Here is a 20,072-nt window from a genome sequence, read left to right on the forward strand (position 1 = left end):
AATTATTCCACTTTTCCAAATACCAATTCTGATGTGGCTACTTCCAGCAAATCTAACTTTCATCTCAGGATTCTGGAGATAACCACCAAGTTTTTAATTTATTGTAGATGGCTATTGCTGCCTTTCAAGCAGTACATGTGTGTGTTTTTTAAATGCCTGGCCAAAGCTATACAGTAGGCATGTGTTTTGATCTACTACACAATTTTGGGCAATTTCTCAAAGCTACTGGTCAGTGAAAATGGACTGGCATTCAATGGACGGAACATGTGCATTCTTCAATTAAAAACTATTATGAAACAGATTTATCAGTGAGGATGTAGAAGAAGCAGCTAGCAAGCCACTGAAGACCAAAATACCCCACTTCAGTGCTTTAGTTTTCCAAGCTTCCAAGTATTAAGTAAGTCTCTCAGGTTAATAGTACAGCTCTTGGTTTCAGGAGGCTTTTGATACTGAAAAGAGTCAAAGCACAGTGACACCTCTGCCAAGTCTCAAAACTTTTCAGTTAGGTGTAATTTTTCTTTTATCTTAATGTTGCATTGTTGAATCCACACCATATCTATAAAGCTAAACATCAAACAAATACTTCTTGAAACTCTGAAAGATCTAAAAGCTCTGTTTAACCACTAGAGCTTATAGCTCTGGATTCACTTCAGTGAGTCTTCTCAACAGCATTTATAAGCAACAAGAAGCGGCAGAAATGAATGTAATGTACTGGCAACAATTCAGCATATACTATCAAGAACCAGTTCTGGGAATTGAGGAGCAGTGTCTGAGAAAGGTGGTGGTGATGCAAACAATCCACAACATTGCTGCTTGTTTCATGGCTAAAAAGGGCCTACTGCTCAAAATCAGCCATATCACTGAAGGCAAACAATGTGAATGAGCAATTTTTGTTATTAGCCTTTGGCTTCGACTCAGAAAAGCAAGCCCTATCTTTGAATTAGTATACTAGAATTTTCCATCTAACCAGAATCTTCAAATCAATAAATTTTTGTTTGAACTTCACCTAACTCATGCTATACTCTAACAGTAATCTCACTTTCATTTGCAGACAATCTTTCATGCTCTTTTACCACTCTCAGGAGGCTCAGAGTGTTAATAGCTCTCAGGAACTTTGAGATACAATATTTGAAAAAGATCAGCTGGGAAGGTACCACCTGAACTTCACTTCTCAAGCTTAGAAACTTATATCGAATAGAAAGCACTTTTTAAATAAGGTCAAAACCAGTAAGGGATTGTACGGAATTTCTGAAACTGATAAGCTCAAAATAAAAAATAAAAAATAAAAAGGTTTGAAAACAAAAAAATCCATGCACCTTGGGAGCCTACTGAATCCAAGGCCTCCTTTAGACTTCCCCACAGAAAATATTACAATATTCCCCCCTCAATATTACAAGTTCAAAAATAGCCTCCCAAGTTAAAACCAATTCAGTACTATCTTCTTAAGTTGAAGGAAAACTGGCTAAGACAGACAGCTTGGGAGACAACCAAAGAGGTGAAGCTGAGTTTTCTCAGGACCACAGCATTATAAGAATTCAAATTTTAAGACATCACATATACTTTTTTAAGGAATTCTGAGGAGCTGCCATGGGACAGTATTCATGGTGACATGTTACTCTCTGGAGAATAGATAGTCATTGCAATGCAGTCTGAACTAGGATTCACATAAGGTCAGTATTAGACATACCGGAATGTATTTTCAGCTTTTGTTTGAAGATTGTCTCAAAAAACTGTGTCAGAAACCTTCTGAGTTCTTTTCGTAACCTCAGAATTAATTTTTACTGACAAAAGTTTTGTGGATGAACTTCATCAAGCTGGCATTTATTCTTTACAAAGATGGAAGCATAGCTAGAGTGTTCTCTTGACTCAATGATCAGAAGCACTTGCTGAAATCCTTCAGATCCCATGAAAAAAAGCATAGGATGAATGAGCATACCAGAACTGCATGAATTTCTGTTAAATTAATGAACATCTAATCTCAAGAGTACACGTAAGTTTAGTGAAGATTCTTAATCAATTGCTTGTCACCAAAAATAGAGTTAGCCACGGAAAAAAACAACCCCAGAGATTAATCAAGTCTTTTCAATGAAAATTATGGTTGAATAAATTCAGTTTAGTGTTTACTATTTACTTAAGCATAACAAGAGCTACAGAACACTCAGAAAAAACAACAAAAATCCCCTTCTTCCCACCCATATTCCCCCAGGTCAACCCTTAAAGATTAGGAGAACACAGAATCTGCACTTCACAGAGCAATAATTAAAAGGATAAAAGAGCATGGCTCCTATCTGTTATCAACTAATGCCCTCATAGACCATAACTCACTCATCTTTTCCAGGTCATCAGCATCTGCGAAAAAGCTGCAACAATGTCAGTGCATTCTTTCTATTTTTAACACTCATATTCTATACAGGAGACCCTGGATTTGGGCAGCCTGTTTAAGAGGTCAATGTGTCTATTATTCGTAAAACAGCAATGCAAAAAATGCTGAAAGCTTCTGACTTGTGTTTCAGTACTGTTATTGCTTTTAAAATATGCATACGTTTCATTTATGATATAAAATCAGAAATTTGTAGAGTATAAAATGAGTAAATCTTTACTCAGAGCAAACCACTTAACAGCCATTGTCAGAAGACTTGGTTTCATAAAATAATTGTGTGCAAAACATTCAGAAAATTCCCTACACGTTTTTCCTTCAGACATGTTTTTGAAGCATAGATGAAACATAACACTTATGCCAATTCTAAATTCAGTCTTTCTTTACAATACAAATTCATGACGAAAGCTTACAGAAGCGAGTTTTTCAAAGCAATGAAGGGGATGCAGAACCCAGCCCACAGTTCAGCAATGCAGGACTGCAAAAAACCAGCTGCACTGTTCAGAATACACATGTAAATAATTTACAGAATTAATTACTTTATTATCTGGTAACAACAGGTATTATTAGTACAGAAGCCTGAAACTTTCATAACAGAAAAAGAGGCATACTTCTAAAACATACCTTTAGGTGACAAGGAGGTTTTAGATAAATTTAAATGTTTCAGTCCCTTTGGAAGTTTGGCAAACTGGATGCTCAAAGATGACACACCTGTTGGGAGAGCAAGGAGAAAATGGGCATTTTCAGGTTAACTGTGTGATCTCAGGTTTTCCCAGCAATCACACCAGGGGAAGCTGGAACTGGTGGAAGTACAGGGGGAACTGCATTCATTGTGGGAATGGGCCTGAAATGACCTTGTCTGTTTAGATCATAAATCTTTGAAATGACTGATGTAGTTAAGATCCCTTCTTTGCTAACCACCAAACAGATAGGGAACTTTGCTGTTAACAATCAGTAAGGCATCTTATATAAGTTTAAAAACTATGTAATGCACGCATGCATCTGAGAAGGAGTCAAAGGGAAGATATTATACATGTCAAACAGTCAGCACTTGGGAAACCTGGAAGCTTTATGGTTCAATCAAAAAAATAAAAGACCCACAAAATAAAACCCAACAGTGGTGCTTCATGGAAAACTTAAAACTGTTCTTATTTTCTTTTAAATGGAAGGGCCTTCAAGGCAAGAGAGACACCCATGTAAGAGGTAAACCTTAAGAGCCTGAAACCTCCACCGAGTTGTAATGGCCACTTAATTCCCTTACAGTAGCCTGCAGGTTACCAGCCAGGACACAAGCTTGGAAATGCCACAACCACTTGCGATCCCTAACAGTAAAAACCTATTAAGATTCTGACACAGACTGGACTACCTCAGCACAAATCCAACAAAAGGGGCGGGGGGGAAGAATAAAGCACTTTTCATTGAAGACCTTTCTCAGTGTATCCAAGTTCCACACTCCATAAATTTAATCCCCCCATTTAAGCAAAAGATTGAAACTTGATTAAGAGGGCACACCCTAAATAACAATGGAACCAATCAATGAAATATTTATTAGAGGAATAAATCAACACAGAAACTCCAGGCTTAAATTGTCGTGTGAAATATTGTCCTCTAGAGCAACTCACTCAGATAGAAAAGGGCAAAGAGAAAGGGGGTAAAGCCTTTTACTTGTTTCAAAACACAGTAAATGAAAAAGCCGATACCCTTTTCCACATATGCAGACATGAAATAGCCCACTAGTATGTTGCATACATATGTTCACTCTAGCCAAGCTGAACAATTTTAACATCTTACCATCATTGAGGGTTAAGGATCCACCCAATTACAAGATACAGGAATCAGGTGCAGGAAAGAAAAAGTGCTTCTGGTCATTCAGGCCTTTGAACGCTCTTTAAAGCCACACATTTTTGCTAACCTCACAACAGAGATGAGAGCTCTGATGGCAGAAGTAGAGTTAACTGCATCCAGGCACACAGTTTTGAATTTGAGTATTTCTATGCTTCAGTATGTTTGTTTGCATTATTTTTAACAAAATATAAGATTAAATTCTGATCCTAGTAGAGCCAAAAGCAAAACTCCCATCACTTTAGCATGACTAGCTTTTAAAGCCAAGATTGATAATAAACTTTCCAGGTGTTAGTCTCACAAATATTGACAGTACCATAAAGGGAAGCCGATCACAAATTAAGAGACTTGCCTCAGTGTAAAACACTTCATATAAACACTGCTTTGTATTTGAACTGAAGCCAGGTTCTATGCCTTAGTTAAACTAAACAGACTTCTCACGTTATTGAAATACAGACAGTTGCATTAATGGAATTGTATCATGTCTTTACTTATTGGTACTCAATAATGTGTAACAGCTTAGGGTGGGCTTTTTTTTGCTCAAACAAGGCACAATGATAAGTTCTTCCCCACCACCTCTCTGGGCAGCCTGTTCCAATGCCTGACCACTCTTCCAGTATAGAAATTTTTTCTAACATCCAATCTAAACTTCCCCTGATGCAGCTTGAAGCCATTTCCTCTCGTTCTATCGCTAGTGACGTCGGAGAAGAGACCAACACCCACCTCACTACAGCCTCCTGGAGGTGTTCAAAAAAAGGTGTAGACATGGCACTTCAGGGCATAGTTTAGGAGACATGGTAGTGTTGTGTTGACGGTTGGACTTCATGATCGTAGAGGTCTTTTCCAATGTTAATGATTCTATGATTCTATAATTCACACAATTCTGCATGATTTCCCTTATAACTGCAAACTAATCTGGTTGAACTTTCAGTACCTGGAGGTGATTTTTCAAGCGGTATTTTCCAAAATCCATATGTTTAAATGAATCTCCATTATGCCAGCTTTTACTTGTTAAATACTTGCTGCCTCTTCAGTTTAATAAAGTCAAATCTACATTGTACTCACTGAATATCAGATCACAGGACATGTAAATCTTTCTTAAACTGAAAAGCTGCAATATTTGCACATTGCAATTATAGTTAATTTCCCTTTAATTGCTCATATAACTTATCTAATGCTCTAATGAAAAGGTCAAATCTTAATTGCATATGTGATAGGAGAGACTGAGATAATGAAAAAAACCCTACTTACTTCTCCAAGTTGTAGTTTCTGCATTTCATTTGTATCTTGTATGTGGATACTGCAGAATGATTTGAATTGATAGGTTTGGTGCAAAGAAAGTATCCACGCTGATATGTTTTAAAAGAAAAAAATCCTCATCACCATAGAATATCTACCAAATGCTTTGGTTATTTCTTTTCCTTTCAAGATTAAAATTAGTTCCTTTTAGAAAAACCTTTCATATAACACCATCTAAATGCACTTCTTCAAAAGCAAAATCAACAACGTGACAGCCTTTTTTCCAACTTAAAACAGAAAATTTTGTACAATGCAGTTAGGCCTACAGCACATTGTAACAATAATGCTCTTCAGCAAAACACTGGCTTTCATGCAGTACGGATTCTTAAGGAGGCCAAGCAGTAATCAGCAGGCAAGAGGTAATCAGAAGAGCAATCTATGTGAACAATTTTAAATAAAAATCTACTCTGAGTAGCTTAAAACCAAAAATATTTTCATACTTGTTTCTAGTTAAAAGGAAAATAAATACAAAAGAGGAAGGGGATAAAGCCCCTTCCCATCTGTTTTTCTTCACTGAAACAACAGGAAAGGAGACACACCTAGAAAACTCTGAGTCAGTTAGGTTGTAATCAAACTGAACAGTTTTTTTATTTTGAATCATGACAGCAAAGAGACTGGAAAATTTTCCCCAAACAAACAAATAAAACAAGAAAAGGCTTACTGTATAAAATTCTTATTTTCCTTCTGGCCCAACAGGAGTACAAGATAATCTGATCCCAGAACACTGTGTGCCTGGAATGCATTAAGTGAAGCAAATGGAAATCTCACATGGGCAGCACTGAAGGTCAACTCCAGGCTGAAAGAATGTAACCGTATTTTAAAAATAAATGCCTCTTGGGCGAAAAGAGAGTAGACAAAGCAGGGGAATGTCTTGACTTGATATGTACTGAAATCATGCCTAGCAGTGCCTACTCTGAGAAAAGCTGAGCTCTTCAGCTTCATTTTCCATCTTGTGGAGTCAACAGCACTTTGCTCCATAAGGATGGCAGTTATGCCAGTATTACTGAACATCGCCAAGTACTGGCAAAAGGACAGACTAGCACAAAGCTGAAAAAGGGAACAGTTTCAATACCGAAAGTAAGTATGGAATTATGGCTGAAATAAAAACACAAAACCATCAGGAAAATGTAATCCAAGGAACAAAGTTGCCTCATGCTTCATCTTTGAATCGATTACACTGCTTTTAAAAATACCACTTTACTCTCTAGTCCTAAACAGTCACAGTGTTCTATCTTCCTTTAAAAGAAACCTCTATGAAAACGCAATGAGATTTAATTAAAGCCATGTTTGGTTTAAGACATTTAAATATCTCTTAACAAGCTAATGGATATGTATAAATCAAAAAAGAATAACAATTCTCAGGCACTTGTGAACAACAGGTATTTACAATAGCATTACCCACAAAACAATAACCTATTATTTAGGCAAAGCTGAAGAGAGCAGCAGTGATCCTCCTATTACATTTGTAGAAAGAGAAAAATAAATGTTACGGTACCTCTATCTTCAAGTGGATTGCTAGCAAGGTTGATCGTATGGAGTCCTGAGTTGGGATTATGGGCTAGGGCACTCGCTAGTTTCTGTGCAAAATCTCTGAAAAAAAAAGAGGAAGAAAGACTCCTGTTATCTCCTATATCAACAGCACACTCAGAGCCCTGAAAATGTTGAGGGATTACTACACATAAGTGGCCTATCCTACTGCAGAGCAGTAACTGATTCTTCAGTTTTAAACAATGCTTATCTGGCCAATTTGCTGTCTCTCAAAGCAAGCTTCAATTTATTTATTTATTCATTCATTCTGTGGCCTAAGAGACTGAAGGGAACTGAATCAAAGTGCAAATTCTTCTGATAAAGATATGAAGATATAAAAAAGGAGTTACACAGAATAACTTAAAACTTGAGCACATCTTCCATCTCCTCCATGCCACACGAGTGGGATATATACATCAACTTACGTCCCACTACCCTCCTTCCCTCGCAAGCCAACCCCCACACTTGCAGCAGCTCTTTACAAACAGTCACTCAAACAGATGGACTTTGCAGCATATCCAGAAGGTCAACAAACCAGGAGTATTTCTGACCTTGTAAAACAGCAAGAATAACGTTCTGAAAGAACAGCAGCACACTGATGAACTGGTCTTTGCTTGCTTCTTTTTACAGTGAGAAACATCAAAGTACATAACTGGCTGACCACAGTCCTAGCAACATGTCCCAGACAGGCAGTGGTGTGTCAGTTCTATAATGCTCAAAACAGCCAGGTCAGGTAGCACAGATAGCTTTGAACTAACTTTAACCACCTATGGTGGGTAGCTGTAGTAGCATGACCTAACTCTGTTCCAAATCCACTAGAGAGGCAAAGGAACACTGCCCAACTCAGAGCGTTTTGCTGCAGCTGGACTACCACCACCCACAGCACTAATTTGAAATCTAGCTCGGGCTTCCTACACAACCACTCTGTCAGACTCAGGTGGACATGTTCCTTGCATTAAGTCACAAGGCTGTTGGCTGCTACCAGCTCTAAGACAAATCCTCCATCCTTGTACCTACTGGGAAGCTTTCATGTATTAAGGGACTAGCCCTAGTGCTTTTGTTAAACTGAGACTATAATTTCAATGTTCTTACTTCACCTAACTTAGATACTGAGGTAAAAATCAAAAATATCCCTTGAGCTTCCTTTGTGGAGCTTCTTTCACTCTCTGCCTTGAAGTGCAATCTCTTACCTCCTGTACGCCAGTAGAGGAGAACTATCAGCTACATTGCTAGAAGAGTGCGAATTAACACTGCCCGTTTTCCTCAGGACAGATCCTGCCTACCATAAAAGTGATCACCCTGCGTGCTGAGAACAGCAGTGGAGGTAGCATCCTCTTCCATAAAATCACAGAATCAGTAAGGTTGGAAAAGACCTTTAAGATCATCAGGTCCAACCCCTAACCTATCACTGCCAAGTCCACCACTAAACCATACCCTCAAGCACCACATCTACCCTTCTTTTAAGTACCTCCAGGGATGGAGACTCAAACACTTCCCTGGGCAGCCTGTTCCGATGCTTGGCAATCCTTTCTGTGAAGAAGTTTTTTCTAATGTCCAACCTAAACTTCCCCTGGCGCAGCTTGAAGCCTTTTCCTCTCGTCCTATCAATTCTCACTTGGGAGAAGAGACCAACACCCACCTCACTACAGCTCCTCTCAGGCAGTTGTAGAGAGCAATAAGGTCTCCCCTCAGCCTCCTCTTCTCCAGGCTAAACAACTCCAGCTCCCTCAGCTGCTCCTCACAAGACCTGCTCTCCAGACCCTTCACAAACTTTGTTGCCCTCCTCTGGACACGCTCCAGCACCTCAATGTCCTGCTTGTACTGAGGGGCCCAAAACTGAACACAGGTTTCAAGGTGCAGCCTCACCAGTGCCGAGTACAGGGGCACGATCACTTCCCTGCTCCTGCTGGCCACACTATTCCTGATACAAGCCAGGACGCTGTTGGCCTCCTTGCCCACCTGGGCACACTGCTGGCTCATGTTCACTGGCTGTCAGTCAACACCCCCAGGTCCTTTTCCACCTGGCAGCTCTCCAGCCACTCCTCCCCACACCTGTAGCGTTGCATGGGGTTGTTGTGACCCAAGTGCAGGACCTAGCACTTGGTCTTTTTGAATCTCATACCGTTGGCCCTGGCCCAACAATCCAGCCTGTCCAGGTCCCTCTGTAGGGCCTTCCTGCCCTCCAGCAGATCAACACTTCCACCCAGCTTGGTGTAATCTGCAAATTTACTGAGGGAGGTCTCTGGAAAAGAGTGGAGACTGGACAGCAATCGTCTCAATAGCTTTTGGTTGTCTGTTGTTGCAAATTCTGCTTGAGTACAGATGTTACAAGGAAGTTCAGTTTCTCTCTGAAACCCCATGTCCTTAGATGGACCCCTGGGGGTAGACCAGCTTCCAGTGCTGCAAATGCATGATGATGTGCAGTCTTTAGGAAAAGCACATTCTCTTCCTAAGATACAAGCAGCATGTGAATAGAAACACTCAACAAAAAGAAATTCTGGGCTTGAATTTGTGCCACCTGACAGGCCTCAGGGTACCCTGCTTTGCTACCAGATGCTGCTGAAGACGACTACATATCTCCTGTAGGTCCTCGGTTACGTTTGCCAACATTCTGTGGATACCCTCCAGCATTTCAAATGGTACTAGATGCCTGTGCTTAGGCAACTGAATCAAGCTCCTTATGTCCAAGAAAAATGAGGTTTTGAGTTAAAAAAAAACCAAACAAAATCCCCTTTCTTCATGGGGAGTTTCCTCCTCTTCCTTTATCCCTAACAGATTCTTGTCATTACAGTGTACTGCCTACACCTCCAGGCTTGTTTACAAACTCTGCTCCAGCTTTTCCCACCAATATAGGCAGGATTACCGAACCTTTTGGACAACTGGGGTGTGTAAGAACCAATCGGCAAAGGCACAGTAAATTGACTGCCACCAGAAAGCACTGCATTACTTAATGTAGGGTGCATGGGGCTCCAAGGTTCATTTTGGAAAAAACTAACACAACTTCCCCACTCCCTATGCAGCCTCTACCATAAACGGAGGCACCTGTGCTGTGCTCACTGAGCAACATCCCTTCCCCTCCTTTGTCCACTCTTTGTTTCAAGTCCTAAAATTTATTGCTTTATTTGGCTGCACAGTTAAGGCACACAGCATGCAATGTTAGCCTGACACTTTCTATAAAGCATCAAACTCACTCTGTATGCACTGCACAGCCATGCTCGCCTGAACATTCAGGCTTGGAGATACAGCCCAAAAAAAGACTCAGTTTAACTACACAAGGGCAGAGTAAGGATAATTCACCAAGGGTAAGAATACCACAGATCTGGAAATCTCAAACAAAACAATTTCTCAAGATCTGTCTAGACAACATCCCTCTAACAGAAAAAAGAGGATGTGCGTGGGAGGAATAACACAGTCAGGTCTAAGGACATTCAGAGCCCACCCAGCAGGGGAAAATGACATGCAATGTCACTGTCAAAGGCCCTTCGGGTATGAGCAGCAGGCACCTCTGTTGTTCCCCCTCTGTCATAGCTGGCCATTCCCTTTGGCACAGGGCTACAGAGGACAGTGTGGAAGGCAGCAGGGACATTCTGCCTGCCAGGTTTCAAAGAATACTTAAGTGCAACAAATAGATCATATTCACCAGCTCCTGCAAACAGGCCTTTGCAGACTGAAGAATCCATCTTGCAGTTTCATGGAAATTAATATTCTGGTTCTCACACATTGCCCCATTCCTCTAAAACACCTCAGGGATGTATCTCTCTTTTCAAGCTCATTTGTTCACATTGTCCTGAACTATTCTCCTTTCCCTGAAATCTGGATTTCACATACCTTAGTTAGCATCCTAACACTTACCAAGACATTAGTGTTTTCTTTATGCATTAAAGTCATCCAAAATAATCTAGACTGCACCCTTTATGTCTGTGAAAGAAATGGCAATGGGGATGAAGTATTAAAGAGCTGCTAAACTGGCACAAATCTTATCAGACAGGGAGTTTCACCTGACAACCTGTTTTCCCCAACAGTAAGTCCACACTTCCCTAGTCCTGGGTCCTTACAACTACTACTGCACAACAGTTTGCTGTCTCAACAGTTGGGAGGATGACAAGTGTTTATGGAACCATGTCCCAAACTAAATCACAGAAATGACTGGCTGGAGGTAGAAAAGAATGGAATCATCTTAACAAAATACGCTTTTGCAGCTGCTCAGATTATTTCTCAAAGCATTGCTCTTGGTAGCTCTTTCTTAACCCTGGTATGGCAGTTTGTCACAGCTCATTAAAAATGACTGGTCTATAAGCTATGTGAAGTGAAGATACCCAGAAACAAGAGGATTTCCTCCCAGCAAGCAGATATGACAACTGGCAAAACTGACAAATGTGTCCTTGACAAAAACAGACAATGCTGATCGGAGCAGATACACATCAAGGCATGTAGATGGAGACATGAAAACCAAAGTCACAGGTTGATCATCTGTCAAGTCCTGTTAAAACCAACACCAGTTAATCTAACCGTGATAAGTTAAGGTAGGCAATGTGCAAGGTGCTAATATATCTTTTAATATTCATTATTATCTCTGGATTTCATGGCACATACTGCAAGAAAAATGAGATTAAAATCAGGTGTTTACATCTGAAATTACACCTATTAACGGCAACGCACTAGTGATCATAAAGTTTGGGTGTAATTCCAAACTCCACCTCAAGTTTCCTGTGTCATCTTCTTTTAAAGGTATTTCAATGCAAAACCCATTTTAAAAAGACAAAAAGGACCTAAACAATGGAAAAGGAGACAATGTAAAGCACACCAAATATTTTTTCCTTGCTTGTTCCCTCCATTATTTTTAAGTCAGTATAGAGTTCTGTTTCTCCCAACTTTCCACTGCTCTTTAAATTAACATAAAAACTCATTAGCACTAGACTTTATCTTGTCTACATGGTCTTGGACGCTGCTCTAACACTAAAATAAGCTACAAATACTTCCAACTGCGCTAGTTTGTACCTTGAACTTTGTCTCTCTTTTCTGTGAAGGGAAAAAAAAGCAAGTATCCAGGAACTCCAACTTACTGTATTTAAAACATATGCAAGGATTAAATTGTATGGCTCACCTCTAAGTACTTCTTTTTTAAGGCTATGGCAAGGCATTAAACTTAATTATCTACTTTCTTGATTTAAAAAAGTTGCTAATTGCAATCAACAATAAGATAAAACCAGCTCTCTTGGGAATGAAACTATAATCTGTTACGTGAGATGCAATAATATTCTTTTTTCATAAAACCTCAAACGCCGTTTTTTAAATGACAAAAAGCTGTTAATACTTCAATTGGCAACTGTATTTGCAGAGGAACAGTGTGAGTAGATTTAGGGCTTATGCCCTTATCCAATCCATTTTGCTCCACTTAACCCAACTCTCCAGGCACAATCTTAAAACCCATCAGTTTAAAGGGATTTCTTGGACGTAAGGAAACTCTGAACAGACTGATGGCAAGCTCATGACTACAGGCTCCTCAGAACAAGGTAGACATTGAGCACGAGTTTTTTTTAATGCTTGTTCTGGCTAACACACACCCTTTTTGCTCGGAGTAAGCAATAACTAAAATGCAACATTTCAAAGGAATTACTTACGTTCTAAGCCCGGCATTCTCTAATACCAGTTCTTCCAATCGATTGGACCTACTCACCACTCGCAGTATCTGCTCACAGACATCAGTGGACTGCCACAGAAAAGACAGAACAGCGTTAAAGAACACAAATATGCAACAGACAGTATTGAGTTATAAGCTGTGCGTTGTAACGGGATTCAGGCCGTGATCAGTTTTTTGTCATACATAAATAGTAAGTAATAATACCAGGAACACCCCAGAGAGAGAGTCAGATGGCAACAGAGGACTCCTGGAAAAGACTCAGGGAAGTGAGAGGCAGACCAAAAGTGAGTCATTTATGCAGCAAGCCACCTAATCTTAGGGAGCAGAATTTTTGTAATGATAGTAAAAACCCCAAACCCTGTGATTCAGACAAAATGCTCACTTAATTTTTAAAGAAATCTTGTTCTTATGCGTGCTAAACCTTCAGAACAAAGTGGCAACTAGTGCAAAGAAGAATAAAGCCTGACCAGGAATGACAACTATACACAAAGAAAGATGTTAAAAGGCAGACAAAAAACCCAAAAAAACCTCAAGAGCAAAAGCACCCCAGCTGAAGGTTCTCCAAAGACTTCTAAGGACTAGTGCCTACAGGTCAGTGTATTTCAGTATGAATTCTCCCAATGTACATAGAAGTAAACCCCATTTCATGATCTTACCATTGTTGGATTCTAGAATTTGCACGGACATTTGCAAGTACCATGAACAAAACACAGTAACAAAAGAGTTTGTTTGCTGTGCTCATTCAAATAGAGAGATAAAACCTTAATGATTCAAAAGCCATACAGTGAACTCTGTATCTCATCACCTTTTACTATAATATTTTATTTCACTTCTGGATTTGCTTTTTCCACCACCCCCACCCTCCCCCAGCACCCACTAACCAACACTTATATGAAGTCCAAAGCTGAATTTCAGTTATGATCATGAACTCCTGAAACTATTCTGTTACCCACGTTTTAAAAAAAAGTGACATTCATACCTGGGACATCTGTGTCGCTAATGACAGTCTGACATTTTCTAGGATTTTTTAAATTTTAAACTAATTGACTCTCCTAAAAAGAAGAATGCCTGATCTACCACACATATAAAATCTTATTAATCCTTCACCCAGTAAAGAAGACAATGTTTTCTAAAGGCAGTCAGCTCAGCCATCTTCTCAATTCTGTATTTGCCTTCCATATTTCAATAATTCAGAATATTATCACAATGCTTCTACAGCAGCGTGATTGCAAGTGGAGAGTTTCACGCATGTACTACAAAAACACTACGGATACCATCTATCAAACACAATGTCAGAGCGGGACTCATGAAGCACAAAGCATTCAATGGCCTCCGGATATGTCTGACCCCATACTGACCCTCAGCAGTGTGCCTATGGCACAGACTTACTGTCCAACAATTTACGTTTTCCTGGTGTTTTTGACTGAAAATGGAATGTGTGGAAGATAAAGTTTTTTGTTTGTTTGTTGTTAAGGAATTGGTGTGTTTTCATGGTTGACAAAGTTCATTTGTTTTCCACAGAAAAGTTGCTAAGAATTCCAAAAAACGTTCATGTAAAAAATATCTCAGACAGATAATGCGGTCAGTTCTTGTTCTAAGCAAACTACACCAGCTAGTCTTCTAACTAAGCAAACTATCTCATTTCATTGAAGCAGAAACTGATGAATTGCATTGTACCTATTAACAACGGTGACTTTAACAGTGAACTACAACAGGATTAAAAACAGTCCACTTCATTCCGTGCATAATTTCAAATAAGATGTCCCAGCAAGAAGGAAAAATTTTTTGCCTACTCTTCTGCCAAGAATCACATAACCTAGTTTCTACGGAATTTTCATAGAAAATGATAGCTTAGGAATGCAATAAGAGCATTATCAGATCAATAAAATTGCATCAATTCACCTTCATTTTTAATGACAAAAGCTGATGGATGTAAGTGTGAAAGCAATTTCTTAAACCACTAACTCCACCTGTGACTAGAAACTTTCAAGTTTAGAAGAAATAGTATATTTTGATATATTTAAAAGTCACCTAACTACTGATTTTCCTTGCCTTTTCTTCAGTAGTCCAACTTGTTTAGGTTTGCCCCGTTTTTGCTTTTCAGAAAGAAAACTGATGTGGAAGAATATCAATGTCACACATCACTAAATCCTTGCTATTACACAGGGTTAGCTTCAGACAACTGGGAGAAAAATTCATCAAGTTGCAATGAAAATTAAGAGGAAAAACCTGCTTTATATGTAAGAAAAAACCAGAACCCTGATATTTTCTTTCCAACTCCAAAAAGCAACTTCTTTAGAGTTAGCTTCCTGTTTAGTCTCCCAACATTGTTTGAGGGAGATAGCAACACCTAATGAAGTAGTTTTATGGGCTACTGTTATCACCCAGAGTTTTCAAACTTTATTCCTTCAAAATTTTGACAAGACCAGACTCTCAGCAGTGTTTCTATGGCCCAAATTAACTATCCAACAGTTTATATTTTTCTGATACGATTAAGAGAAAAAGATTGCCTGGTTCTAGTTGCCTAAAAAAGTTTACCTTGAAAAATGTAATAGCATCCTCTAAAACACGGCACAGCCTAGTCGAGGCAGGTATATTGTTTCAATTTATTACTTACTAATTTCAGATCCTTGGAGGACAGCTTTGTAAACCACTGATTATACTCCAGAGCAGCAACTATAGGTATTAAGTCTCTAGAAAAAGAAAAACACTTTTACACACATTTCATATAACTGTCGGCTTTGGTCATTTGAAACAATCTCCTAAGTGTTCTTCCATATCTAATTCCCCATGCTTTTGCAATGCTAATTGCCCACCATCCCCATTACAGAAAGCTCTGCTTTCTAAAAAATGTGCATCACCAGTAGCTGTATCTCTTTCTCGTATTTTAATACAAATTTTTCACTGGCCAACTGACATCTATTCTAGCATGAATTTTTAAACCAGGAATTTGTCTGGGCTGCCATTCCTAGTTTTAGCATTACTTTTTCTTCAGCCTGTGACATATTTAAGCTTCTTAATCACCTCTAATTATAATTGAGCTTGATGCTAAAAAGCTTTTTGGCAGGCTGATGATTTAATATAATTCCATGACTGAATGCTTCTAGAGAACACCTCCTTGTCTCATCTCTATAGTTAAATTCCCCCAGGAAGCAGGAGACCTGCAAAAGAATAATGCCACTTTCAGCACAAACCCTCCTTAATTGTAATAGGGATTTCACAAATGAAATCCTAAATTATTCCCTTCTTCTTCATTCCAAGCCTCTTAATGTGATCTGCTCTCCCTCTGTTAAGTTTCTCCAATAACAGACGTTGATAAATGTCATGTCCATACACTACCCCCCAGCAGAATCATCCATCAAGCACTAGCGTACTATTTAGTAGTGCAGCACTTGGATCATTTTGACACAAGATATTAAACGCATTTATACACTTGGACTGTACTTTAAAACCCCTTGACTTTATAGAAGAGCTGTAACATAGATGAACTTATCCGACCATCAAAACAGTGCCATCCGAGCCTCAGTTTTTGCAGGGAGAAATGTAAAAGTATTGTTTTTATAAGATAGTCTCCACCTCCTCCTGTGCAGGTAGGCACAGATCTGTACTAAACATGCAGCATCTCACATCATCTTTTTCTTCTTTCTCTCCTTCACTTTTCCTCCATGAACGTTTATACACTTCAGGGTGGTTGTTAAACACGTAGAAAAGCCAGGAGACAAGGCAACATCATACGGACAAGCCTTCAGCCGGCTATATGGGGAACTGCAGTTGCTAGGTTTGGAAGTACAAGCCCATCACTAAGGTAACGATAAGAAGGTGCGGCATTTTTCAGCAAAAGACTGTAGCCCACCAACTGCAAAGCTCATGCAAATAGACCGTTTTCACACTCCTGCAGAGGAGCTAGTGTGTGGTGCCCTTCAAGGACCGAGCCTGTTTTCCATCTTGTTCACAGCACACATCAAGTCTCACGGTGAATTCATTGCCACTGGCACAGTAGAGTCTTATCAGCTTCTCCATGAAGTGTATAGATTTATTTCCATCCACCACGTTGTTTTTGTTCCTACACACACTTTATCTCCATGGAAAGCAGTAACTGACTAGTGAAATGTTAGTGGGGGGGAGAAACCAAACCAGAGGTATTTTCCCCTTAGGCTGGGCAGGCAGGAACCGTGCGCTGTGGAGTAAGGAATGTCCACACAGAGGTTTGTTCCTCCTTTGCCTTCCCCTGGAGCAATTGGAAAGAAGGTAATGAATTAGCAGCTTTGATGTCCCTCTTGACAGTGCCTTTGCCTTGGAAGTGGAATGAACACAAGAGTCGTTTTTCAGGTGTAATTTGGTTTATCCACCCAGTGGTACCCAGCCAGCCACAGGCGGTGGTGAATGCTGCAGTGCAAATGCTGGACAGCTGACCATACCACCATCACACTGATGGAGCAGAGCTGTTCACACTGTGAACCTCCCCCCCAAAAGAGGCAGAAGGCACCATTGGCAGATGTATTTCAGCTGTCAGCAGCAGCACCAGCTCCTCCAAAGGAACAGAGGGACAACGACCGGGGATCACTGGCTACAAGTGTTTACACTGCCAGGGAACTGGTAAGCTGTTTTGGAGGGCTGGCAAGAGCTCAGTACCTTCTGGGCAGGAGAACTGCTGCCGGCAGAACTTGCCTGAGGCCATCCCTTTCTCCCCTCTCCGCCCCAGGCCTCGGAGGGAAACCGCTGAAGGATAGGGGGTGCTCGGAGTTAGTGGGAAAACCATCACATTTTCAAGAAGTTAAAGAAGAAACATCGCTGCAGCGGGACAGAAATATTTTAAAACAAATCGACCCAGCTGATTTGCAAATTCTCAAATTGAAATAGTTTAGTCTTCCGCAGTATTCAAGGCCTGTTTGTTCAGACCCTAGACAAGCACAGATACCAGCACACTTCAGTAACAACTGCTAACCCATCGCCACACGCGCCCCTTCCTCCCCACGTGCCTCACGACAGTGGAACCTCTGCCCGTTCTGCCGTAGCCATACTTTCCAGAAGCTTTACCAGATTCTACCATCCGATTTTAAGGAGAAACCATATAAGTTTGTTTTGGTTTTTTTTTATTTTGGTCAAACTTTTGAAGGTGCTTCTGACCCATGAAGGTCCCTTAGGAATTTATCTCTACTCTTCTCTTGCTTTGAGCTCACCTAACCTCACTGCACTTATTATTGAGTTTTCCTTTTCAAAATGATATACTGCTTTAATCACTTTATTAAATCCTAGATGTGGTACTAACAATGATCTGAATTCTTTTGCAACCTATGAAAGAATGCTAATGAGCATTTCTAATTGAGTTACTTATATTTATTATTTTGTTTACTAAACTACCATCCAGAATAAAGTAAGATTTACAAAATGTAAATTTGTGCCATCTTAAAATTTAAAAAGATTTTGTTCTTCTAGAATGCAGAATATCTCCCTAAGCTTCAACAACATTCAAGCTTCACTAATGCCTTCGTGTTTTTTTCAACGTCTCTGTCCCCGGTGTATGTAATATAGGAAGAAATCCAAACAGCACAAAAGGAAAAAAAAAGAAATCTAATCAATCGGACTTTTCTGACAATTTTTTGAATGTCCAAATATGCTAAAACATAGGCTACACAGATTAATATTATGCTACTGTGTTAAATAAGCCCTGTTCACTTCGAGGTTTTTTTTTTGTTGGTTTTTTTTTTTTTTTGGTCTTATTAAACAATTATATGGTTCAACAGTAGTACAGCATAACTTCAGGTAAAACCCCAGAAGCCACGTTCCCATGTGGCAAGCCATGCTGTGCACTCTAAATGTCAGAGAGTCTGGGAACTTAAATACATCTATATTTCATGCCATCTTATGTTGACCTCTGACGGAAATGCTTTACTAGGAGAACCACAAATTGTTTATTTTTGCAATGCATAGCCCCTGTATCTAAAGAACGGGTGTAGTACCCATCCTGCCTTGCTTCAGAGCTACTCCACAACATGAAGTATATAGTTTCAGCAATCCCAAAGACTAGGTGGACAAGACATACAACAGTGTCAAAATACAAAGCATGATGACATTTAATTTATAGCATTCTTACTCTGCTAAATATATCACAAACCACTCACATACATTCTTGAGTTGACTGGTATCTCAGATCCTAATTTGTACTTTTAATGAATAACATAAGGTTTTGGCTTCCTAAAAAATTTAGTTTTCTTGAAATTTCAATCCAAACCTTTTTCTCAGTCCAGTCCCCAACACATAGAAACTCTCAAAACAAGGTGGATTCCACAGCACGTAAATGGCTCCAAAATTGTTTTGAATCTTTGGACTTACACTACCATGAGACACTTAGTATTAACACAAATATACTTCCTCAGTGATGTCAATTCTGTAAGGTATACTTCAATTAAAAGCTTCTGTGAAGCAGCAAACCCATTATTCCGTTTTCCAAAAGCCAACTCATTTGAACCAGATGAGATATTCTAAATACTTAAAACACTTCTTCTATCTATTCTTTCCTAAAAAGTAGTATTTTTCACTCCCAAGAAATTGTTCAAACATTTAATTTCCATTGAAGCTGAGTATCTGTAAGTCACTTTCTCAAGAAAGCCCCATGGTCTTCTCAGCAATTCCACCTTGCCATAAGTTTAAAGCATTCTTATGTTCTTGCCCCACATTTGCTTGTGATGAATAGTATTCCTTTCCTAAGCCTAAAGGAAGGCTTAACTAGCCAGTCTTTGCCTACATCCATCACGCACTAGTTGCAGCCCTGTAGTCTTGTTTGAGTCACTTCTGAATTAGCCAACACAGGTACAGCTTAGTAACTTTGCCATGGGATTCAGAGCAGACTGTGAAAACTCATCACAGAAGCTCAGTAAGTATTTCAGTGTGGTTTTTTGCAAGTTTACATACTAGATAGCTTAAAGCTGCAAAGAATGCTGTGGCATAATACTCTTATTTACCTACCTCCAATTCAGCCTTCCTGTTACAATATTTTAACATTGTACCTTTGACAGATTCTTAATTTTCCCACTGGGCTTTCCCAAAGAAACAAATGTTTTCCCTTTCTTATTTACAGTTTCTTAAATTTGTCTTTTTCCTTGTATAATGACGTATTTTAGTTAAGACTTCCTCCCATTTCCTCTTCAATTTTCTTAGAATCCAATTTTCTCAGCCAGCTAAATTCAGCAAACCACATACAACACTTAGCTAAGTTTCAGCATCTCATAGTAAAATTACCGTCAATTAGTTCCTTTCTGGAAGTACATGTTTTTGATAGCATCTATTGTAAGTGGAGAAACTACTGGCTGGGATTCAGTTGAACAACTTAAACCTTCTACTAACTTGCTGACAAAAATAATTTCCTTTACTGTGCACACCATGAGA

General features: G+C 39.4%; 1 protein-coding gene across 4 annotated transcripts in view; it reads right to left on the reverse strand.

Annotated features, from left to right (window-relative positions):
• CARMIL1 (capping protein regulator and myosin 1 linker 1) overlaps positions 1-20,072 on the reverse strand; it is a 200,993-nt gene that overhangs the window by 88,274 nt on the left and 92,647 nt on the right. For all 4 annotated transcript variants that reach the window (XM_075084539.1, XM_075084538.1, XM_075084537.1 and 1 more), the window contains exons 9-12: positions 15,304-15,379; positions 12,667-12,755; positions 7,014-7,108; positions 3,002-3,088 (exon numbers count right to left, since the gene is read on the reverse strand). In XM_075084539.1, the coding sequence (XP_074940640.1) occupies positions 3,002-3,088; positions 7,014-7,108; positions 12,667-12,755; positions 15,304-15,379 (347 nt within the window). The remainder of the gene's footprint in view (positions 1-3,001; positions 3,089-7,013; positions 7,109-12,666; positions 12,756-15,303; positions 15,380-20,072) is intronic.

The sequence above is a fragment of the Phalacrocorax aristotelis genome, chromosome 2, assembly GCF_949628215.1.
Source record: "Phalacrocorax aristotelis chromosome 2, bGulAri2.1, whole genome shotgun sequence".
Lineage (NCBI taxonomy): Eukaryota > Metazoa > Chordata > Aves > Suliformes > Phalacrocoracidae > Phalacrocorax > Phalacrocorax aristotelis.